This window comes from Sarcophilus harrisii, chromosome 5 (assembly GCF_902635505.1).
Source record: "Sarcophilus harrisii chromosome 5, mSarHar1.11, whole genome shotgun sequence".
Lineage (NCBI taxonomy): Eukaryota > Metazoa > Chordata > Mammalia > Dasyuromorphia > Dasyuridae > Sarcophilus > Sarcophilus harrisii.
In genome coordinates, this window is record NC_045430.1 from 43,503,228 (window position 1) to 43,529,715 (window position 26,488).

The 26,488-nt window shown below is 34.6% G+C and overlaps 1 protein-coding gene across 4 annotated transcripts in view; it reads right to left on the reverse strand.

Moving 5' to 3' along the window:
- LRRIQ1 (leucine rich repeats and IQ motif containing 1) overlaps positions 1–26,488 on the reverse strand; it is a 315,252-nt gene that overhangs the window by 207,502 nt on the left and 81,262 nt on the right. For all 4 annotated transcript variants that reach the window (XR_004229855.1, XM_031940562.1, XM_031940561.1 and 1 more), the window contains 2 exons: positions 25,543–25,616; positions 21,158–21,251 (listed from right to left, as the gene is read on the reverse strand). Coding sequence is in view for 3 of the 4 variants with exons in the window: in XM_031940562.1 (XP_031796422.1) it covers positions 21,158–21,251; positions 25,543–25,616 (168 nt within the window). In the remaining variant the exon portion in view is untranslated. The remainder of the gene's footprint in view (positions 1–21,157; positions 21,252–25,542; positions 25,617–26,488) is intronic.

A 26,488-nucleotide genomic window follows, 5' to 3' on the forward strand; every position in this document is an offset into this window, starting at 1 on the left:
GTTACAGCACCATATTTGTGTCATAAAAGGAATTTTACAGGCCTCTGCCTAGTTTTCCAAGTAGTTTATATGGTACTGGGATTATATTCTTTAAATTTTTGGTAGAATTTTCTTGTGAATTCATCTGGTACTGGGAATTTTTTCTTAGAAACTTCACTGATGGCTTGTTCAATTTCTTTTTTCTAAAATAGTGTTATGTAAATATTTTATTTCCTCTTCTATAAACCTAGACAATTGATATATTTAAAATATTCATCCATTTCATTTAGATTGTCAGATTTATGGTATAAAATTGAGCAAAATAGCTCCTAATATTTATTCTAATTTCCCCTTCTTTGGTGACGAATTTCTCTCTTCCATTTTTAAAACTGGTAATTTGATTTTCTTCTTTCCTTTATTAAAAACTGGATTAACCAATAGTTTACCAATTTCCCCCCTATAAAAAAAAAAAGGTTCTAGTTTTACTTATTAATACAATTGTTTTCTTTCATTTTCATTAATCTCTCCTTTGGTTTTTCAAAATTTCCATTTTGGTGTTTAATTGTGAATTATTAATTTGTTCTTTTTCTAGTTTTTTTTTTTAAGTTATATGCCCAGTTCATTGATTTGCTCTTTATTGATATAAACAGTTAGAGATAAAACTTTTCTATTAAGTATTACACTGATTGTATCTCTTAAATTTTGATATGTTGTATCATTGTTGTCATTCTCTTCAATGAAATTGTTTCTATGATTTGTTCTTTTACTTACTTTTTAGGATTAGATTAGTTTCTAACAATTTTAATCTATCTTTATACTGCCCATTATTGAATGTAATTTTATTATGATCTGAAAAGGACTTATTTAATAATTGTGCTTTTCTACATTTAGTTGTGAGGTTTTTGTGTTTAATACACGGTCAATTTCTGTGCAGTGCTATGTACTTCTGAGAAAAGGTTTATTCCTTTCCATTCTCATTTGATTTTCTCCAGATATTTAGCATATTTAACTTTTCCACCTCCTTAACTTCTTATGTGTTCCTTAGTTAGATTTATCTAGTTCTGAGAGGGGAAAGTTGAGGTCCCCAACTAGAATAGCTTTACTGTCTATTTCGTTTCATAACTTGTTCAACTTTTTCAAAACTTTAGATGCTATGCCATTTGGTACACAGCAGCAGCCAAGATTGTGTAGAGAAGCCAGGAAGTTGCCTGAGCTCTCCCCAGTTTCTCTCAGAAACAATGTTAAATCAAACCTCTAAACAGTATAGTGACAGAACCTACAAAAAAAAACAGAGTGAGACAATCTTCCAGCTTAAGATAACTTAGAAGGATTTCAGGAAAAGTCTGTTTCACTTGGACAAAAAGAGGAGTGCAGCCCAGGATAGTGTAGTGCAGGCAAGTCAGTGGAAGGCTTGGAGCCACTGCACAGGTCAGCAACCTAGATCTCTTATTCTTAAATCTACAGGACAGTGAAATAGCAGGCCACAGTTGCAGAAGGCAAATGCCAGCTCCACAAACCAGGCAATAATAGCTCCTACTAGGCTGGGCTATGTCCCAAGGCTCAAAATCAGTGACTCTACTTATATTTTTCAATACAAGAAGCTTGGGACAGTGCTCCCTGAACCCTATGAGTTCTGCTCAAAGCCACAAAATAAGTTTAAAAAATGATAAAGAAACAAAAACATCCTTGATCATAGAAAGCTGCTATGGTGACAGGGAAGAAGAAAATAACTCAGGACAAAATGACTGCATACGAAACCTCAAATAGGAGATATGAATTGTTCTCAAGACCAAAAAGCCTTCTTTGAAGAAGGAGCTCAAAAAGAATTTTAAAAGACAAATGGGAGAGGTAGAAGAAAAATTGGTTAAAGAAATGAAAGATATACAAGAGAGTCATTTGGTGCATAGGTGTAGTACTGATATTACTTCATTGTCTATGGTATCTTTCAGGAAGATCTGATGTCCTTCCTTATCTCTTTTAATTAGATCTATTTTTGCTTTTCCTTTGTATGAGATCATGATTGATACTTTTGCTTTTTTTTTTCCCTTCAACCGAAACAGAAAAGATTCTGGTCTAGCCCTTTACCTTTATTCTCTGTGTATATGTCTGTGCTTCTTGTAAACAACATTGCTAAATTCTGATTTTTAATTTATTCTGCTATCCACTTCCATTTTAGGGGTGGGTCCATCCCATTCACATTTATGTTTAATTACTCCATCCTATATTTCCCTCCTCCTCTTTCTCTTACCCTTACCCTATCTCTACTCAGAAATGTTCTATTTCTGATCACCACCTCCCCCAATCCACCCTTTTTTCTTTCAGTTCCCTCCTTTTGTCTTATATTCCCATTCCTTTTTACTTTCCTATATGGTAAGATAAATTTTTACATATAACGGAGTGTGTATGTTATTCTCTCTTTGAGCCAATTCTGATGGGTTAGTTTAAATTTCTTCCTCTACTCCCTCATCTTCATCTCCCTTAAAATATTCATGCCTTTTTTATGTGAGATATTTTACCATGATTCTCTCCTTCCCCTCCCTCTTCTCCCAATATAACCTTTCTCACCCCCTTATTTTGTTTTTTTTTTTTTGGGTGTCATCCCATCAAAGTTATCTTTTATTTATACTCTCTATGTATACTCTTTCTAATTGACTTTGTAATATAGTTTTTAAGAATTACAAATATTACCTTGCCATATAGAAATATAAACAGTTTAACCTTATTGAATCTCTTATATTTCCCTTCTTGCACTTTTGTCCTTTTTATGTTTCCATTGACTTTTGTATGTGAAGATCAAATTTTTGATTCAGCTCTGGTCTATTGATTAGGAATACTTGAGCATTTTCTATTTTATTAAATTTCCTTTTCCCCTCTCAATTTTGCTAGGTAGGTAATTCTTGTTTGCAAAACTAGTTTCTTTGCCTTTCAGAACATCATATTCCAGCCCTCTAGTTCTTTAACGAGGAAGCTGCCAAATCCTGTGTAATCCTGACTTCAACTCCATATTATTTTAATTGTTTCTTTCTGACTGCTTAGAGTATTTTCTCTTTGACCTAGGATTTTTGGCATTTGTTCAATTTTCAATTGTATAGTGAGTATAGGTACCCTAGATATTTTGCCATTTTAAATTTAAAATTTTATCAAGTCATTTATATGTTAGTTTACTTTTTATTATATTTGAAAAATTTTTTATTTTAATCAAAAAGAAAAAAACAGTAAGTTTATATATGATCATGATTATTTTGAAATCTGATTTGCAAAATTCATTTCTATAGCAGAGTTAGTGAATTCTGTTAAAACATTTTCCTCTATTTCCTGTTAATACCAAGGTAATATTATCTGTTCTGACTGCATTTGATATATTAGGATAGTACTGCATGGATTGACCTTGAGTTTATAGTGAAGAATTGTAAAAGTCAGTGCTAAATAATGCTATGTAAGAAAGTGCCGAATCAAGTTGATTAATGCAAAAAGTGAAATATTTTAATGTTATGAGATCTTACCACTATTTTTCCCAGCTGGGCTTCTCCTACAGAAGGGCTAAATCAATATTTCATTTAGTGAAAACTTCCTGGTGAATATTCTGTCACTTAAGAGGTTCTATTAATCATCTCTGAAATGAAACATATTCCCAAGGGAGATTTCAGACTGATCCTAGGGTTTAATTTTTAAAAAGTGATTTCTTAGTATTTCAGTTTTTTTCAGTGTTATCACTGGCTAGACATGAAAGTAAGAAGCCAATTGGGAAATATTACAACTAATTCCTTTGTTGGTATCAAGAGGTTATGTAAAGTTCAGTGGAACATATTGCCTGAAAGCATAGTTGGTACTATAGTCAACAAATCCATATTTTATAGAACCCTATATTCTAAATCCTTTAGATAAATGAATCTCATGTCAAATCATGAAAGCTACATTTTGCCAAATGATCTAAATAAAATTTGGTTTAATGTTCTTAAAGGCACATGATTCATCTTGGTTGTTTCTAGTTTTAAGCTGTTTAACTAAATCTTGATTTTTCAATATTTAGAATGTATTTCTTTCCTGTAATTAGTAAATATTTCCATATGAATATTTGACACTTAGAAAAATTCAAAACCATTTATATTTAGTAAATTCAACAAATTTTTGAGTTAGAAGTGACCCAGGTGATTATTTAATTCAAATTCTTCATTCTACAAATGAAGAAACTGATAATTACAAAGCTGAAGTAAAGGGCAAAGTCATTCAACTACCTCTTGGCAGATCAAAGAGAACCCAAGGTTTTCTGATGAAAGTCAACATCAATGTTGACTTTTGTTTTTGTTGACAAAAACACAAAAGCTATTCACACTAAAGATTATTTTATATAGTGTTACTAAATAACAACAACTCTCTCAAAAACCATGATCTCCCAGAGTTAGACTTCCAGAGAGCCACAGTGGAAAACCAATAAATATAATAATACATAAATATATTCATACTACCATATATTTTTGAATTAGAGATTTTCTTTGAAAGACCAAAAAACATAAAAATGAAAATTAAGAACAATTTTAATATAACTATTTAATCTATTCACAAGAGAGTCAACATGCAATTATTGATAAAGAAATGCCTTCTCAAATCCTGTCCATGAAAAGAACTAGTAATGTGATTATCTCTACATGGCTGTCTCTATTATATCTCTATCTCTACTTAGACCTCAATTCATTCTCACAGTAAAAATTTGCATAAAAACTATCTTTTTTTTTCAAATATTGCATGATTAGCAATTGAGGTTCTTACAAATTGAACATATATTTCTGTTAAGCTAATTTCTGAGAGTCAAGACAGTGGAGGAAGTAGTGAGTTTGTAACTCTCCCAAGTTCATCTCTTGGCAACCACAAAATGGCACCCCAAGACAGTTTTTAGAGTAGTGAAACCAGCAAGGAGAAAGGATGAAACAATCTATTAGCCCAGGAAACTTAGAGGATCATCAGGAGGGATTCCTCTCACACAACTGGAAAGGAGTGGGCAAGCAAGAATCTCCCCAGCACCAAGCCCCATCTCAGCAGATCAGCAGGTGATCCTGAATCCCAAGATGGTGGAGCTGTGAAACGTCAACCCTCCATGTGCCTTTGCAAAACCAGGGGAGCTCCAGGAAATATCACATGCTCCTGTGTTGCCCCAGGCAATCAGGCATCCTCCAGAGGTCAGACTTCCATGTGCTTCAGGGTAACCTTGGGGAAACAAGAAACATCCCACCTAGACCCAACATATACCAGACACCATTATTAGGAGGCCACATCAGCACCAGGTAAACTGCCAAGACCCCTAGAGTAGCCAGTAATGCCAGCCATCCCAATCCACCTACTCAGCACAATACTGGACATGATGCGTGGTCCCCCCAAGGCCAAAGGGCAGCATCAAGGAGCACCACGTAAACAGCCAGACCTGGAGTCACAGAGGAGAAACAGAGAGAAACAGACAGACAGAGACACAGAGAGAAAGAGAAAGAGACAGAGAGACAGACAGAAACAGACAGAGAGACAGAGACAGAGACAGAGACAGAGAAAGACAGGGAGAGACTGAGACAGAGAGTCAGAGATAGAGGGAGACAGAGAGAGACAGAGATAGAGAAAGAGACAGACAGAGATAGAGATGGAAAGACAGACAGAGACAGAACTACAGAGAGAGACAGAGACAGAGACAGAAAAAGACAGAGAGAGACTCAGAGAGATAGACAAAGAGAGGGAGAGAGACAGAGTCAGAGAAAGAAGAGAGAGATAGATACAGAGATAGAGAGACAGAGAGATGGAGAGAGAGAGAGAGAGAGAGAGAGAGAGAGAGAGAGAGAGAGAGACACAGAGAGAGAGAGAGAGAAAGAAACAGAATAGAGCAGAGAAAATTGTTAAGGTAACAGGAAAGACCAAGACAAACTCAGAGTGTCAAACCCTCCATGGTGTAAAACCTCCAAGATAAACAGGAAGTGGTCTCAAGCCAAGAAAGAACTAATGGAAATGTTCAAAAAAGGAAATTTTACATGAGTGGTAGAAGAAAGATTGGGGAAAAAAATGAGAGTGATGCAAGAGAATTATGAAAAAAGAATCAGGTTGGAAAACTGCTTAAAATAGAACTAGTCAAAGTGAAAAAGAGATTTTTAAAAATCCATTTAAGAAAACAACTCCTTTAAGGGTACAATTGGCCAAAATGAAAAGAAAGTACAAAAGCTAATGAAGGAAAACAACACTTTTTTTTTTATGCTTGTTTGTTATTCATTTTCTTTTTTTTCCTTTCTTTCTTTCTTTTTTAATAAATTTTATTGCCAGAACCTATGCCAGGGTAATTTTTTACAACATTATCCCTTGCACTCACTTCTGTTCCGATTTTTCCCCTCCCTTCTTCCACCCTCTCCCCAAGATGGCAAGCAGTCCTATACATGTTAAAGAGGTTACAGTATATCTTAGATACAATATATGTGTGCAGAACCGAACAGTTCTCTTGTTGCTCAGGGAGAATTGGATTCAGAAGGTATAAATAACCCGGGAGGAAAAACAAAAATGCAAGCAGTTTACATTCACTTCCTAGTGTTTTTTCTTTGGGTGTAGCTGCTTCTGTCCATCCTTGGTCAATTGAAACTGAGTTAGATCTTCTCTTTGTCGAAGAAATCCACTTCCATCAGAATACATCCTCATACAGTATCGTTGTTGAGGTATATAATGATCTCCTGGTTCTACTCTTTTCACTCACCATCAGTTCATGTAGGTCTCGCCAATCCTCTCTGTATTCATCCTGCTGGTCATTTCTTACAGAACAATAATATTCCTTAACATTCATATACCACAATTTACTCAAACATTCTCCAATTGATGGGCATCCATTCATTTTCCAGCTTCTAGCCACTACAAACAGGGCCACCACAAACATTTTGGCACATAGAGGTCCCTTTCCCTACTTTAGTATCTTTTTGGGGTATAAGCCCAGTAGAAACACTGTTGGATCAAAGGGTATGCACAGTTTGATAAATTTTTGGTCATAGTTCCAAATTGCTCTCCAGAATGGGCTGGATGTGTTCACAATTCCACCAACAATGCATCAGTGTCCCTGTTTTCCCACATCCCCTCCAACATTCCACGTTATCTTTCCCTGTCATTCTAGCCAATCTGACAGATGTGTAGTGGTATCTCAGAGTTGTCTTAATTTGGATTTCTCTGATTAATAATGATTTGCAGCATATTTTCATATGGCTAGACCATTTATCAAATGGAGAATGGCTTGATTTCTTATAAATTAGAGACAATTCTCTATATATTTTAGAAATGAGGCCTTTATCAGAACCTTTGACTGTAAAAATGTTTTCCCAGTTTATTGTTTCCCTTCTAATCTTGCCTGCATTAGTTTTGTTTGTACAAAAACTTTTTAATTTGATATAATAAAAATTTTCTATTTTGTAGTCAATAGTGATCTCTAGTTCTTTTTTGGTCATTAATTCCTTCCTCGTCCACAGGTCTGAGAGGTAAACTATCCTATGCTCTTCCAATTTATTTATAATCTCATTCTTTACGCCTAAATCATGAACCCATTTTGACCTTATCTTGGTGTATGGTGTTACGTGTGGGTCAATGCCTAGTTTCTACCATACTAATTTCCAATTTTCTCAGCAATTTTTGTCAAATAATGCATTCTTATCCCAAAAACTGGGGTCTTTGGGTTTGTCAAACACTAGATAATTAAAGTAATTGGCTGTTTTGTCCTTTGAACCTAACCTATTCCATTGATCAACTAGTCTATTTCTTAGCCAATACCAGATGGTTTTAGTAACCGCTGCTTTATAATATAATTTTAGATCTGGTACAGCTAGGCCACCTTCATTTGATTTTTTTTTCATTAATTCCCTTGAAATTCTTGACCTTTTATTTTTCCATATGAACTTTGTTGTTATTTTTTCTAGGTCATCAAAATAGTTTTTGGGGAGTCTGATTGGTATAGCACTAAATAAATAGATTAATTTAGGTAGTATTGTCATCTTTATTATATTTGCCCTCCCAATCCAAGAACATTTAATATTTTTCCAATTGGTTAGATCAGACTTAATTTGTGGAAAGTGTTTTGTAGTTTCACTCATAAAGTTTCTGATTTTCCCTTGGCAGATAGATTCCTAAATATTTTATACAATCAGTAGTTACTTTAAATGGAATTTCTCTTTGTAACTCTGACTGTTGGATTTTGTTAGTGATATATAAGAATGCTGATGACTTATGTGGGTTTATTTTATAACCAGTAACTTTGCTAAAGTTGTGGATTATTTCTAATAATTTTTAGTAGAATCTCTGGAGTTCTCTAAGTATACCATCATGTCATAAGCAAAGAGTGATAATTTGGTTTCTTCATTGCCTATTCTTATTCCTTTAATCTCCTTCTCAACTCTTATTGTCAAAGCTAGCATTTCTAATACAATATTAAATAGTAACAGTGATAGTCGGCAACCTTGTTTCACTCCTAATCTTATTGGGAATGGTTGCAGTTTGTCCCCATTACATATGATACTTACTGCTGGTTTTAAATAGATGCTACTGATTATTTTAAGTAAAAGTCCATTTATTCCTATACTCTCAAGTGTTTTTAATAGGAATGGATTTTGGATTTTATCAAATGCTTTTTCTGCATCTATTGAAATGATCATATGGTTTTTGTTACTTTGGTTATTAATGTGGCCAATTATACTGATAGTGGAAAACAACACTTTAAAAGTTAGAATTGGTAAGTGAAATCTAATGACACTGTGAGACATCAAAATCAATCAAATAAATTCAAGATAGTGAAAAAGTGAAAGAAAGTGTAAAATACCTCATGGGAAAAAATGGACCTGAAAACTAGGAGAAGCAATATCAGAATCACTGGACTACCTGAAAGCCATAATCAAAAGGAAGACCTAGCCAGGATCTACCAAAAAATTATCTGTGATGGGCCAGAACTCCGAAACAAGGATGCTAAGTCAATGGAATTGATAAATACAATGGTTATCTAGTTTAGCATGGTGATTAATAGTTCTCTAAATTCAGTATGATTGATTTAATCTTACAACAAATAATGGTTTCCTAGTGATATAATGATTGGTTTATACTCAGTGTAGAGCATATAAGCCAGGATCAGAGCCAGCTTCATTCAAAGCCAGAGAAGACAAGCGGACTGGAGGCAGGAGCTCAAGCCCTCGGACTCAGAGAGATTCATTTCCTTCTTCATCAGCCTCATGGTGGTAGGCTCTCCTCCTTTGGTTCTCCACTGAAACCAAAACTCCTGAAAAGGCTCTCAAAAAAGCTATCTGGGCCCCAGGCAAGGAAACTAGATTGTGAAGGAGATAATAAAGGATGTGGACTTTAACACCTGGCTATTCTTGTGGTAACTGCTAAACTGAAATGAAGGCTGCTCCCAAGACCTCCAGAAAACCAAGAACATTACATTTTGGCATCTAAGGGGACTAAGGACCTATGTCTGTGACGCAGAAATTAGGGTGAGTACAAAAATAGACAAGAAGGAAACTTTGTTAAAGGCTAAGGTAGTATTTCAGCTGAAATGGGACAAATGTTTAGAAAACAGCCTTCTTTTCCACTTCAAGGAAAATGTGCCAAAAGCTTAGTTAAACATAAAAAACCAAGGTTTCATTGTAATTTGGGAACAGATCATTCTACTTTTAGAAACATTACAAAACACATCTCCTGGTTCTCTAAGGAAAAAGAATTAGATCCAGAAGAGTGGAAATTGTCAGAAGAGCAATTATGTGAATATTACAATGATAATGGCCCTGATTCAATTCCTAAAGAAACATTTTATACATATAACTTAATACAACTGCCTTTAAGGAGCTATATAAGTTATAGAATAAGGAAAAAGAAGAAAGTGTGGGAAAGGGAGAATATTGGCAAACTAGGTGAAAAGCATGAGTTAAGTGAAATTCTGATGAAATTAAGGAGTGTGGTGCTTCACAGGAGGAATCATTAGGGCATTCCCCAACTCCTGACCTACCCCCTTCAATTAACCCTTCATGGGTGGAGGGAGAAGGAGGAAGGGAAGGGGCAGTGACACAATCAATACCACCTATGAAGCAGTCTATGACAAGGTTACAAAAGGCACTATTTAAAGCTAAAAAAGGACAGGATATATTTGATTTGATAAATGCATACCCTTTAATTTGATTCTTCAGGTCAAGCCAGGAGAAGATACACTCCTTTTGATCTGGTAATTATCAAAGATTTAAAAAAGGGGTATACTCTTTAAGGGGGCTACATCATCTTATGTTAAGATGGTACTAGAGAATTTGGTTTATGAAATTTTAACCCCTAGTGATTGGAAATCTATAGCAAGGACATGTTTAGAATCTGTTCAAAATTTGTGGCTTTTGGAGTATAGCGAAGTATGTAGGATACAAGTCCAATGAAATAGGCAACCTGGAGTTAATATACTAATCATCTTTGATCAACTAGCAGATAAAGGTCAGTATGCAGAGGCTTTAGAACAGATTACTCTTTGATAGCATATGAGCAAATTGCTGCTGCTACTATCAAAGCATGAGGCTCCCTCCCAGAAAAAAAATAGAGGAGAAGCCTTCACGAAAATAGAGCAAGGTCCAAATGAACCCTTTGCTGATTTTGTGGGATGTCTGCAAACAACTGTTATACAAACAACTGGAGAAAATGCAGCTACAGAAATTATAAGACAACTGGCTAAGGAAAATACTAATGAGATTTGTAGAAGAATTATATGGGGACTACATAAAGATGCTCTTTTAGAGGAGATCATAAGATGCTGTGCCACAGTGGGCACAAATGCCTTTTTATACCCAGGCTATATAATGCAGAACATGGGAATTCAGGATCCCTCTTGGCAAGGAATTTCCACAGAGACTTGTCGATGCTTTCAATGGGGTAAAGTGGGACATTTGAAAGCTCAATATAGGCATAGAGATAGAGTTTGAGAAGTCAGGGTAAGAGAACAAGACCCAAAATCCCATGTACAAAATGCAACAAAAACTTCCACTGGGCTTCAGAATGTAGATAGACCCAGGGAAATGAGAGGTGTGGTCCAGCCTAAACTTACTTACTTATTCAATGCCATACCAATCATACTACCAAAAAAAAAAAAAAAAAACTATCTGAAACAGCTAGAAAAAAAATATTTTATCTAGCAAGAATATCAAGGAAATTAGTGGGAAAAAATATGAAGGAAGTTGACCTAACAATACCAGAACTCAAATCATATTATAAAGAAGTAATCATCAAGACTATATTTAAGGAATAGAGTGATGAATCAGTGAAATAGACTTGGTACACAAGATATACTAATCTTACCAAAGTAACCTAGTATTTGTTAACCTGAGAATCCCAGCTTTTTGGGAAAAAGACTCACTATTTGACAAAAACTGCTGGGAAAACTGGAAAGCAAAAGGACAAACTAGGTATACACCAAAATCTCACACAATATAAAGTCAGAATGGGTGCATGATTTACACATAAAGAGTGATGCCATTAGCAAATTAGAAAAGCAAGGAATACTCTACCTGTCATATGTCAGACCTATGGGTTGGAGAAAAGTAATGACCAAACAAGAGATAGAGAGCATTACAAAATACAAAATAGTTAATTTTCATTATATTAAATTAAATAGCTTTTATACAATCTTTACAGCAAATATCTTTGAGAAACGTCTCATACCTTAAATATATAAAGAACTGATTCAACTTTTTAAGAATACAAGGCATTTTCCAAGTGATAAATGGTCAAAGGATATAAACAAGTAATTTTCAGATGAAGAAATAAAAGGCATCTATAGGCATATGAAGAAGTACTTTAAATCATTTTTGATTAGAAAATGCAAATTAAAACAACTCTGAGATAATACCTTACACCTATTAGATTGGCCAATATGACAAAAATGGAAAATGATAAATATTAGAGATGATGTTGGAAATTTGGGACACTAATGCATTGCTGATGAAGCTGTGAACTGAATCCTTCTGGAGAACAATTTGAAACCGTGCCTGAAGGGCAACCAAACTGTGCATACCCTTTGACTATTATATGTCTACATCCCAAAAAGATCATAAAAAGGGGGAAAGGACCTGACTGCACAAATATTTACAGCAGTCATTTTTTTATGGCAAAATATTAGAAACTGAGTGGATGCCAACAATTGGAGAATGACTGAAAGGGTTGTGTTATATGAATGTTAATGGAATGTTATTGTGCAATAAAAAATGATGAACAGGCAGATTTCAGAAAAACCTGGAAAAACTTGTACAAACTGATGCAAAGAAAAATGAGCAGAACCAAGAAAACATTGTACACATATCAATAGTATTATATAATGATGAATTATGACTGGCTTGGCTCTTTTAAGCAAACAACAATGTTCCAAGACAAGTCCAAAGAACTCACAAAGGAAAAAGTCATCTATAACTAGATAAAGAACTGATGAACTTGGGACACAGTTCAAAACATATTTTTTAAACTTTTTATTTATTCTTGTGTTTCCCCCTTTTGATGTTTCTTTCTTATTTTTTTTACAACGACAATAAATTTGAAAATATGTCTTACATCGTATAAACTGTATTAAACTGCCTACCATCTTTGGAAGAGAGAAGAAGAGGAAGGGAGAGATAGAGAAAAATATAAAATTCTAAATCTTGTAAAATGAATGTTAAAAATTGTCTTGAAATTTAACTGGGAGAAATATAAAATACTATTAAAAACAATTAAGCTTATCTCTTCAGCTTCCTCAATATTCAATTCTCTTACAATCCCCTACCTAACATTCCCTTTCATATATTAACATAATTTTCACTGAGAAAGTTCTCACAGATTCATACACACAGAAAGACACAAAGATCAAATTTTGTTGGACTGCATTTAAGAAAATGAAAGCTCTGTTTACTCAGTACCCTTTCTGAGACACAGAGTGGTGTTTAATAAATGCTGGTTAACTGACTGTTGGAAAGCTAAAATGTGTGTTTTTTAAACAAAACCTTCTGAACAAATCTTGTTCTTCTCTCCCTCATCCCTAATATGAGAAGCACTTGCCTATTCAGCTTTTCTAGTCTTTATTCCCTTGCAAGAAATACTTACACTCCAAATGCTTGACCACATTATAAAAATGAGGCAAAAGTACTGTTAAAGGGGAAAAAAAAGCAGAATGAGAGTTGTCAATAAGTATTCCAGGGACATAAGGAGATGCCCATAAAGATCCTTGGGGAATCTTCCTCAAGGAAATAGAAGATGAAGAAAGTAATCTAGAGAGTCACAAGAGTATGGTCTTATTGTAGATCTAAAGGGCACATATAAATTTTACATTCTTCACTAAAATACATGATGAAGTAACTAGAAGGTGATAATTTTTAATATTTCCAAACTCTCTTGTTAGGGTCTTTTTACAATGCGTCAGCCCAGTGCAAACAGGAGATTGAACTTGAGTGGCCCGGAAATAATTTCTGTGACCAGAGACTGCCTCATGAGCAGGACCCTGGTCATATTGAGATAGCTTTGTAACAGGAGATGACTCCCTCTCTTGATTGGCTGTACGTGTGACCCCATAGACCCTTCTTAAGCCCAGTGCAGCAGGAGGTCACTCTCTTTATCCTGGGATAGCTGAGCCAAGATGATGGATAGCCAAGCCAAGCTATTGGAAAGCCAAGAGAGGTAAGGAGCTTGCTAGTGAGCATGTGGGTCTCCTGCAGACCTGGTGTTCATTTGGGAGTTAACAGGCCAGGGAAATATGTGACCAAGATTTTGTTTGCACATGGCTTTTCTTGAGTGCACTATCAGTTATTAAACTACAGTTCAAGAAATCATAGCCAGAAACATCTGAAGACCTCAGAAGAGGCAAGATGGGTTAAAGTTGATTGACACTGCAAAGGGCAGTGGCCAGAGGATTTTCTAAAGCCTTAAGAATTAGGAGAGACTGACAATGTAAAGGACTACAGAGTAATGCTAGGGTATTTACAAATGAAGTGACTACCCAGGGTTAAGTATTCCTGTCTTTTATAGTCTCTGATTTTATTAATGCATATGTAACTTTCTCAACCAAAGCAGTTTACAACTACATTATGACTTATTCAAAGAATCATTGTTACAAAAATACTTATCTCCTGTAACCAAGATAAAGTGCATAATCCTTAACTTAGCAAAGTCTTCCACAATATGACTCATTTCCCTTTTCAAATCTGTCTTCAAGAATACTTTTCTTCCACTGAATCACACTGAATTAATGTGCTCTTAGCTTATATATGGATACCTTGAATTTTGCCTTCTACTCACAAAAATACTTTCTTTTCTGCCCACTTCAATTTGGTCACCCTTCAAGATTCAAAACAAATTCAACTTCCTACAACCTTTGTCATATCTAACACACAGGGCTTGTTTCTTTGTTCAGAACCTGGAAAATATTTCAGGTTTGTATGGACGACTAAGTGAATCAGATGGACAGAGCAGGAAAGGATTTTAAATATCATGTAGTCCATATTACTCAAAGTATAGATGATGAATTGAGGTTCAATAGTCAAGTGATTCACACAATCTCATATTGACAGTTAATAATGTATTTCTTTTGACTATCATATATTTTCTAAAATTAATTTTTCAATGAACAAAAAAATCTCCTTTGCCTCAAAATAGGAAAACAGTTTATACATTCTATGTTATAGTACATTTAGAAAGGACAATGATAAACTAGAGAGCAGAACAACTAGAACAGTGCAGAACATCCCTGCTATTTGAGCTCTAAGCAAAGGAAATGAATGTATTTAGCTTGAAGGAGACTCAAGGGAGATAATGACAGCTTTCTTCAAGGACTTATAAAGCTGTTGTATGGAAGGAGGAGTAGATCTGTTCCACTTGGCTCCAGAGAGCAGAACTAGGAGGATTAAATAGAAGTTGAAAAGAGTTAAATATAGGCTTTATTTAAGGAAAAAAGTTTCCTTATAGTCAGAGGAATATAAAAGTAGAATGAGGTGTGTAGGAGACAGGCTGTTCCTCCTAATGGATATTATCAGATAAGGGATGGTGGATCATTTGTTGGGTGTATTGTAGTGAGAATTCTTTTGGGGAGTGGGAGTTGGGCTTGATGTTAAGATTGCTTCCAACACTGAAAGTCTATCCTTCTGAGATTCTGTCAAAAGTCAGATGATCATTCATACACTGTGCTATACTACTCATTCATATAGAATTATGAATATAAATTAAATATATAAGTACAAATTCTCTAACAAGACTATAGTTATCTTGAAGGCAGAAATCAAGCTTTCTTTTTCTTTCTACAGTACTCAGGATCACATCCTTCACATATTAAGTATTCAGTACATTTTTTATTAAAAAATTTTAGATGGTATAAGTGGCTTGGAAATAATTTTCTTCAAATGGAAGTTGGAAAATTATTAGGAGAGACAATAAAAACTTTTATAGAAAGTTACAGTTTTGCTTATATTTTGGCCTGTCACTTAGGAAAATTACATCTGCTTACTATTATTTATATTTTTCTTCTATACTCTAACACAATGAGCTGTGTCAGAACACTGAACTTTGAAGAATGGAGGAAAAATGCCTTTCCTCTCAAAGGAAGTATCTCTGTTAGGGATGCAATGGAGATGTTTTACTTACTATGTGTCCAAATCTGATGTGATTCTGACCAAGAATCATGAATTTGGCTCAAAATCAAGTAAGCAGACCATCTGGCTTATCCCAGATGGTCTGCACCAGCTCTAGAAAATATATAGAAGACAGAAGCAATTTCCAGATACCCATAAGGCTCTTCTTATACTACAACTGATAATCTAAAATAAACAAAGGGATACTGAATCTCATAAAATCCCAAAGTTTACTATAAAACAGGCACTCCTCTCCTATGAGCTACAGGATGATCAAGTGTACACTGGAATCATTCTAGACTTAGATTGCTATTGATAAGAAGCAGATTGCTCTTCCTTTATTTATAATTCTCTGTGTTACACACAAACCTGTAAGCTTGACCTGGAATTGAAGTGAACTAAACATAGAAGCAAAAAGTTATTTGCTTCCCAACACTGTTTTTCTTGTTGGTAATATCTCTTTTTTAAATATAGGCAAGAACAATCAAATAGCTAACTTTTGATCCAAGAAGACTATTTTTTCTTTCTTCAGCACTAGTTTTCTTCTATCCTGACCAAGAACTTGCAGGTATGTTTATACCAGAGAACAGCTTCAGGAAATCAGGATAGGGAGAAGAGGAAGAAGTATTTAGTTTATGAATAAATGTTTTGCTCCAAGGAAGCAAAAGTCAAAGACAAAAAGTAAACATTCCCTTCTATAGGATCAGACCTTATAATCATATTCACTAAGTGGTGACATTTCCCATATCACTTAATCCTATTTTCTTTTATGACTTCCCTGGTCTTTAGTGTTCTGCTTTGTCTTTCCAAACCAAAAAGAAAAATATATCCTTCTACTCCTCTCCACATTATTCATTTTATAGACTCCAGACCACATGGGTTCTCAGTCTTGCAGAGTATAAAGACCATTTTTAAAGTTTAAAAAACAAAATAAAACTGACCTTAAGATCAAAGTAGTTGTATTATTAGTAATAACTCAAACCATAAAAATCTATTGAGTTCTTGCTTCGTGCAACACATTAGAGATACAAAGTCAAAATAAATCGTCCCTACCTGTAGTGAGCCAGAACTCTGAAAAGGTATACTTGAATCAAGGCCAATAGGGCACTTATAGTTAAGCACCTACTCAGTGTGAGATAAATGGTTCTCTAAACATATACTTAATGTGATATGGTGATGTAATGGTTGCACATGCTCAATGTGTTGTAGTGATGTAATTGTACTGAGGTATTTAAAGGAGTCTCAGACACAGAAGATTTTCTCAGCCACAGACACAAGAGAAAATGCCAGACTCTAGATTCCAGACTCTGGACTCCATCTTTGACTAGTCTCATGGTGGCTCTCCTGCCTCCTTCACTCCTCCACTAAGACCAAGGACTCGGGCTGATCCCGAGGTCCTCCAGAAAGCTAGCCCGGACATTACATCTACCCTCAAGGAACTTACAATCTACTAGAAGAATTCACTATTACACAATAATATAAAGTAATTTCAACAAGGGGAGAGGCTCTAATGAACAGGAAGATATCAGGAAAGGTCTTGCTTAGAGAATAGCATCTAAACTTTGACAACATTTTGGAATTTTAAGAAATAGAACTGAGAAAAAAATACATTTTGCAAGGAAGATATAGTGACTCATGTAATGTCCAGTGAATAAGAAGCAGGCCAGTTTTACTCAACAGAAACTACATGAAATAAATATCAATTAGTTGAAAAAAGACATGGATAGATATGAGTTCTTTTCAGTAAATCTATGCCTACTTGAATTTCAGGGGAAATTCAGATAATTTCCAACCATATGACCATGTCTCTTATTTCTCCTTTCTTGATAATAGCCCTCTTTTCATTGTCCAAACTATTTCTCAAAGCCTGTGTGTGTGGCTTTCAAGAAATATATGGAAAAAAATAAGAGGAAGGACTTTCTTGTGAACTGGAAAAGCTTCAAAGATGTCATCACTGGCCAGCTAAAGAATCAGCTTAGTAATAAGCCTTTGGAGAGAATGAATCAACTTAAGGCTGGCCACTAGGTAATTAACGAAATTTGGCCAAAGCAAAGATAATATGCTTTGGTGGAAGATATAACAAAGTTGATGAAAGCATAAATATTTGAAATATGGAGATAAGCTGATATCTTATGATTATGTTAAACTGAAGGTCACCAATTACCTATTTGACTCAACTAGGTTTTCCTATAGGGAGGGGAAAAGGATAATTACTCCTAGTCTGTGTCAGGCATTACACTAAGCACTTATTACAAATATTATTCTCATTTTTCATCCTCACAATAGGTAAAAAGATGTTAAATATTTCTAGAGGCACATAGAAAGTCTCTGAGTCAGTATTTGAAGCTCTCTATTCATTATATCATCAGCTAATTTCAGACTGAGATGTCTCATAGCCATCTCATTCTTATCACATCTTAAAAACAAACCTCATTATTTTCCCTAGCTCTCCCCTCTTCCTAGATTCTCTGTTACTATTAAGAGACTGTACCAATCTCTCTGCAACCTTAACTTATAACCTTAGTATTATCCATGACTCTTCATTTGCATACTGCTCATATCCATTCTGGTGTCAAGTCTTGTCCTTTACCTTTATACATCTTTCAAATGCATTCCCTGCTTCCACTTAATCTAAAGTCAAGGATTCATGACTTCAGGAATCTTTGAACTTAGATATGAAATAAAATTATTTTTTATTTTCATTTATCCCTAAGTGACATATTTTTTCCTTTTGATTATCTGAAGAAATTCCAAGAAGAGTTTTTCAGATTTCCCTACACAGAAAAAGGGGGTCCACGGCACAAAAAAATGTTAAGAACTCCTGTGCTAAGATGAGGGATCATTTTGGAAGTCCTTAAGCAGAGGCTGAATGACAGTTTGGGGGTGGAGAATGGGAGGGTTTTAAAAGAAGTTCTTCTTAGTCAGGTACAGGGGGGACTAGGAAGACACTGAATTTTTATTCCAGCAACTAGATTCTATGGATTTTAGAGAAATTTAACCAATATAAAATAGTTGCCACAATGAGAAGTACAAAAGAACATAGAAACCTATGTTTCTATGCCACTAGAAACTAAGTGGCACTAAGCCACTAAAAACATGAACTTTATTCCCCCAGCAGAGAGGTATGGGAATCAAGCATAAAACAGGCTAAAAGTACAAAATAATTTTAAAAAATTATTAAAAAGGATAAAAAGGGTCATAAACAGCTTTTTAGTTTTTTATTTTGTTTTGTTCTGTTTTGTTCTGTTTGTACCTTCACAGAATTGCAAATGATAATTGTGGGGAAATTGTGAGAAAAATAAACTGTCAGAGAATTGGATATGTGTCCCAAGATTATTTTACTTTTCACCTTCAAACATCACCCTAGAATAACTGTGACATAATACAAGAATTAAGGACAACACAGGTGTGAGATGGAGCTGTTATAGAGTCCTTTAATTTAGCAGGAAAAGATAAAAGAAGGAAGTGAGAAGGTGGGGAGAAAACTTCCAGCAACTACTTAGCCATTTGGCTCAGTCAATAATTCTTGGATGATCCAAGAAATGATGACATACACTTGAAAACCAGAATGGAAGGCATATTAAGGTGCTAACATGCCTTTAAAATGTTGTTTGATCTTACACAAGTCACTTAGTGCCATACTGCTTAATTTTCTTATCTGTAGGAAGAGATTTCATAGAATTCTTCTAATTAGTATTCTAGGAAACTTAATAATGCACAAGTCAAGCATATTAAGTGAAAAACTCCTCATATCTAAAATAAGATTAACACAAATTTTATCCTGTCATTTGATTCAGAGAATAATCACTGCTTCAAATAGAGTAATTCAGATACTTAGAAGAGGAAAGTGTGGGTAGTGTGGAGAGAGCTTCCCTCCCAAAGTTAAGAGAATCTGGACTCAAATTCTGCTTTTTAAATATACTAGCTGTAAAACTCTGAGTAAACTGCTTAACTTGATTCCTCAAACAACTCTTTAAGACTACAAATTGTATGGGTGATATTAATCTGCACAGGCAGAGAAAACTTCACTATAGGAATGAAATCAAAGGTTAAGGAAACAAAGAAAGTTGTGTAGACATACTATATGAATAAAATTGCAAAATATTACGTATAGCATTAAAAATAGACCTAAATAATTGGAGAAATATTAGTTCTTTATATGGGCTTAGCAAATGATATAAAAATAAAAGCATAACTTCATTAATGTATGTGTTATAGTACAATCCTAACAAAACTACTAAAGGATTTAAAGAATAAGAAAAAAAAATGACAAAAATTCACAAGTTGTAACAAAAAGGGAAATAATGAAAGGAATAAAGAAATAATGAAATAAATGTGCTCAAACTATACTATAAAACATTAATCATCAAAACCTATTTGGTACTGGTTAAAAAACTGAGATTCTATCAATGTCAACAGATTTGCTATACAACACACTAAAGCAAATTAACCCAACAGCCTAGTGTTTGATAAGCCCCCAAACCCCACCAATGGGGTAAGAGCTTATTCTGTGTAACAAAAGCTGCTAAAAAAACTAAGCACCATTCTTGCAGAAATTAGGTATATGCCAACATCTAACACAATATACTAAGATAAGCTTCAAATGGATATATGATGTAGATATAAAAGGTTGTACAAACAGATAAGGGAGAAGGAAGAAATTACACTGGAGATCAATGTATGGGGAATGGTTCATGACTAAGAAAGGAAGAAAGAGAAAGATCAGAGAAGATAAAATGAGTGGCTTTCATTATACATAATTAAAAACTTTTTGCATAAAAGAATCCAATGCAGCTAAGATTAGATGGAAAACAGTTAACTGGGGGGAAAAAGTCTTAGTGGTAAGTTTCTCAGATAATAGTCTTACTTCCAAAATATATAAGGAATATTCAAATTCATGTGAATAACACCCATTTGCCAACTGATAAATAAATGGTGAAGGGGAAAAAAAAAACTAAGCCTCCTATAATTATATTAAAAAAAAAAAACTTAAATCACTAGGTGGAGAAAATGCAAGTTAAAGCAACTCTGAAGTTCCACTTCACACCCTTCAGATTGGCAAAGTTGTCAAAAAATTACAAATGTCAAAGGAACAAAAAGAAAACTGGTATAGTAACAGTGTTGATAGAGCAATGAAATGGTATAGCTAGTTCAGAAAGCAATTTGGAAATCTGCTGCAAAAGTTAGCCACACTGTGTGTATTTTTTGGTTCAGTTCTATGCCTATTTCTGAAAAAGATCAAAAAAAGAAGAAAAGGTCCTATATAGACCAAACAAAATATTTATAGCAGGTCTTTTTGTAGTAGCAAATTGGAAAATAAAGGGGTTTCCATCAATTATGAAGAAAAGAATGCTACCTGTCTCTTGACATAAGGTGATCAAGAAATATATGGGAACAAGTCACATTTTTTGACACAGCTAATATGGACATTTGGTTTGTGTGACTATGCTTTTTTGTTACAAAGATTTTATCTTTCTTCACCACCTACAGGAGGAAAACAAAGAAAAAAAAAAGCTTGACAATTAAAAAATAAAATTTAATTCTAAAAATATGGAGTGAACATTGTAAAGGAATGTGTTTCTTACCTCCAATTTCTTTCCTGGAGAAGGGGATTTCCAACAAGTGACAAGTCACATAGACTAAAACATGCATCAAACCACTTGGCTACACCTGTAAGATCTACATAAAATTATTATATGTTAGTGTACTAAAAAATGATCATAACAAAGCCAAGAATTATCTTATTTTCCTTCAGATTTTAAGGAATATTAATGTAAATGTAAGCTATTCTTCTTTAAAACAATTCAATACTTTAACAAAAAAATTGTTAGTGAAATAACTATAAAGCCATGTAATAACATAAATGGCATACTGTATAGCTAAGTTTTACAAATTGCTTTCCTTAGTGCAATAATAAATAGTGGAAATATTATTGTTGTTTTTTTTTTCCTTCTCAAAGAGGACCATTACATCAGTGAGGTGATTATGTGACATGCAAGTGAATTGGACTAAAATGAGGGAGGGGTGTGCATGGTCACCTGCCTCACTTTCTCCTCCAGAGCTATTTGGGTCCAGTAGCAGGACATAGATCAGGATTGAAAGCAGTAAGAGACCTTGGCCTTAACAAGTGTCAGTTTGACTGACACAACACTCATTCAGAAATAAAGGCAAGTTAAGAGAGAAGTGAGACAAAGAATGTCTTTTTTACCCAGTCAAAAAAAATTAATCAAGCTGGGAGGGGAAGAGCCTCAGGGTTTCTGGCCCAAATATCAAAGATTGCTATTTACATTCACTCTTATGCAATCAGGACCAAAACAAAAACCTAGTGGCCTAGGTCTAGGACTTTTAGTTGGCCAGTTCATGAGAGTCACAGTAATTTAGGCTTGAAGGAGGGAGAGGAAGGGAGAAAGGAAAGGAGGGAGGGAGGGAAGGAAGGAAGGAGAGAAGAAGGGAAAGAGGGAGGAAAGGAGGAAAGGAAGGAGGGAGGGAGGGAGGGAGGACTGTGTTGCCTGGTCCTCAGTGGGGCAGTTCCTACTATCAACTCTAGGATGTTATGTCTTCTTTGAGAATGAAGGGCAAGTATTATTATCTATATTTTGTATATGAGAATATTGAAATTCAAACAGTTTAAACCCCAGTAAATGTCAAAGCCAGGGTTCAAAAACTCTGTTCTGACTCTTGAGTTGACTTGAGTTCAACATACATTCTACTAAAGCACATTCTTAAGATTTATGACATAAGTACCTAGAATTTCATTTATAGCCTAAAAAAGAAAAAGTGTTGGGGGTGGCTTAGGTGGCATACTGGATAGAACACTGGTCCTGAAATCAAGAGGACCTAAATTCACATGTTACTCAGACACTAGTTATGTCATTCTGGGCAAGTTGCTTAACCCTTTCTGCCTTGACAACAACAACAACCATAATAATAATAATAATAAGGCTAGTGTTAATTTAGGAACCCTTTAAGCAGTTTTTAAAAAGTTAGTTTAGGAGAGCTAGATGGCACAGTGGATAGAGCACCAGCCCTGAAGTTGAAGTGGAAGGACACCCCTCTGGCCTGTGAGAGACATAATCTTGAAACTCTGTAGTAAGAAGTTTGTTACTACCTCTTCACACCCATGTAGATGGTATTTTTACACCCCCAGATGTGCTGCCCTAAAAACCTAAAATCCTGACAACTTGATAAACAAAGAAATACTGCCTTATTGCTTATCTGGGAATGGCACCCTTAGTGTGATAACCTTAGCCTCCGGTCTAGGATGAAATTCCTTTAGTATGACAAATGTATTAGGGAACTTTTAAGTCTCTTTATAAATATGTGTCTCTGAAATCGCTTGATCCTGACTCCCCTGTTCTGGTGGGGCTCAGTCATTAGCTAGCATTAACGCTCTTAAATTTTCATTATTTTATTTTTATTTCATTTATTTCATTATTTTATTTTTATTATTTTGGCTGTCCTGTATTTTCTCTCATCTGGGCACTTCAAAGTCAGGAAGACCTGAGTTCAAATCTGGTCTCAGACACTTAACACTTCCTAGCTGTGTGATCACTTAATCCCAATTGCCTCAGCAAAAAAAAAAAAAAAAAAAAAAAGTTAAGTTTAAAGAAAATCTATGTTGAATAATGAGTTAGCAATAACAATTTAAAATTAGTATTGTCTTTGGAATTATTTGAAAGATTTTTACCTTAATAAAAGCATTTAAAAATTAATTTCATTCTTAACTGAATTAAGATTTAACTTGGGAAATGTATCTATTCTCAAGTGATCTGATTAAAATGCTTTTTGTAAGGCCTAATATAGGTATGCTTTTTCAGAGTTATATGTTTTTATTCAAATACATGCTTCGTTTTGAAGATGATTTATAATCACAATTAGACCACACTGTAAAGCAGAGCTTTAGTGCAACTTAGATCTACTTACAAAACAAATGGTGATAACAAATTTGATGAAGTTATTTTTCATTGAAGTAGACACCAAAATTCTTATCAAGTGTCATCCTTGACAATACATAATGAAGAAAAAAGTTGCACAAAGTTCTGATGATTGTAATTATTTTCTTATTCTTTTAGAGAGACATGGAAATAATGTGTAGAACCATGCAAAATTGAGAAAATGTTCATTTCATTGTTGTTATTTCAGTAACACAAAAAAGAAATAGAACCAAAGTCACAAAATTATAGAAATTCTACTCTAAGGGAATTAAGAGGTCTTCTAGACCAGCTCATATATAAACAATAATCTGTTCAGCAATTAAAATGAATGAGAATTCCTCCAATGTATGATCACTATGTTAGACATTGGGGATACAAATAACATCTACAACAGTGCTTACTATGTTCTAGACTCTGTGCTAAGCACTTTAAAAAAATAATAGCTTTTTAATTTCAAAATACATGCAAAGATAGTTGTCAACATTCAATCTTGCAAAACCTTGTGTTCCAAAATTTTCTCCCTCCCTCCTTCCCATCCCCTCCTCTAGACAGCAAGCAATCCAATATAGGTTAAAGATGTGCAGTTCTTCTAAACATTTCCACATTTATCATGCAGCACAAGAAAAATCAGATCCAAAGGGGAAAATAATAAAAAGTTTTATATCTTTATATCTATATTTATCTATCCATCTATCTGTCTAAAGGAAAAAAAATAAAAAAGTAAGCAAACAAGAACAAAAAAGGTGAAAATACTATGCTGTTATACACATTCAGTCCCTGTAGTTCTCTTTGGATGCAGCTGGCTCTCTCCATCCCAATTTATTGAATTTGCCTGAATCACCCCATTGTTGACAAGAACCAAGTCCATCACAGTCGATCATCACATAATCTTGTTGTTGCTGCTGTGTATGATGTTTTCTTGGTTCTATTCACTTCATTTTGTGCTAAACGCTTTCAAATGATCTCATTTGATCCCTACAATAACCATGTAAGGTAGTTACTATTATTATCCTCATTTTATAGGGAAGAAAATGGCAAATAGTCCAGTGACTTGCCCAGGAATACAAAGCTACTAAGCTGCCTGAGGCCAAATTTGAAGTTAGGACTTCCTGACTACAAACCCAGCACTCTATCACCTGAACCCCCTAGACTGCCCCAAAAGCAATACTGTCCCTACTACTTTGATTGTTCCTACCTTTGATTGTTTCCCTATTATGGGATGCAATATTTATGCAGGCAAATAAGCACAAGTAAATGTTGACAAAGCATTAGCATCTAAAAAAGTCAGGAAAGGCTTCCTAAAGAAGGTAACTCCTGAGCTAAGTTTCAAAGAAAATTAAGGAATCTATGATCCCAAAGAAGTCTCTTCTGGTGTCTAAATGAGGACTTCCAGTGATATGTCTATAGCACCTCTAAGAGCATCCCATTCTATTTTTGTACAATTCTAATAATTAAGGACCAAAAATTATACCATCATGAATGAAAGTAGACTGCAGATTCCCCCTATTTTTACTGTTTCTGTATTCTGGAACCAAACAAAACAAATCAAACATTGCTTCCCCATGACAATCCTTCAAATTCTTGAGGACAACCATTATGAATCCTCTTTAAGTTTTCACTTGCTCTAAGTAAGCAGATCTCCTGTCTTCAAGCAATCTTCATATGAAATGGGGTCCAATTCTTATTATCCTGGTTGTACTCCTCTGGACATGCTTCAGTTGGCAATATCCTTCCTAAAACATGGCACTTACTTCAGTTATGAATCCAACATTGATCTGGTCTGAGTATAGCAGAATACAGTGGAACTTTCCCTCAGCCCCACTCTTCAGGATAATACAACTTTCTTAATGCAACTTAAGACTGCATTAGCTTTTATGGCTTTCCTGTCATTCTACTGACTCAAACTGATACCCCAGGTGTTAATCACACGGGTTGCTATCTAATCATTCCTTCCCCATATTATGCCTTTGAACCCAACTACAAGTCTTAAAAACATTTTAGGTTTTCTATTTTCTCATCTATTCTTCCAAACTTACCTGAAAGGCAATTGTTGCTGACATCCACTTTTTCCAAAGAAACAAATTGAAAGAGTGGCACAACTTCAATCAAACTGAAAACAAGAGTTTAGAATAAACATTAATGTAATTAGTAGTTAATAATAATAAATCTGTAATTAACACATATAACAATATTAATATTTGGAAATGATAATGGTGGGGAGTTTAGAAGGAGGGGTTTGGTCTATTTTTAGTTTTTGGTTTTGTCTGTTATCAGTTTAGAGAACTGTCAAGAAGGAAACTCCTCTGCCAAAGTGGATCAATAAGTTCTGTAACTTATTGGAAAGGGCTTGATGTTCTAGGTATTTGAAAAGGTAGAAGATACCAGAGAATTTAAGGAGAAAAAAATCTTGGATTCTAATGCTACACAAAAAGTGAATCATGAGAATTTAATTGACCCCATTCATGACAAGAGGATTCCAAAGACGAAGGTCCCTATTTTCTCCTTTGAAAAGGCCTTGCAAAGGGACTTAGCCAATAATTGCACAAAATAAGAAAATGGTAGATATTTGTGATTGGTGTTGATAAAGGTGCTACCCAGATCAATGAGATCAGGGATCTGCTAAAATATTAGTACACTTATACCGAAAATTTTCATTACCTTAATCTGTTTTTTAAATATTTTTAAAAACAATGAGTATAAGGCTAGACAATGCTTTTTGTAAAGGGAAATTCTTACCTGCTAATCACATAGTTGATATTATATAGTCTACAGTGTTGTCTATATAGTCAGGAGGTCCCAGTTTTAACTCCTGCCTCTGATACACACTGGTTGTGTGACTTCATGCAAGGCACCAAGTCTTTCAGATCTCTGAGCAATTCTTTTAAGACAATAAATTGCAAAGGGGAGGTCTACAATGATTGATGGAGAAATTTTCTCGAAAGGGAGTTCTCTGTTCCGGTATAATCACGTCTAGTTCCTATC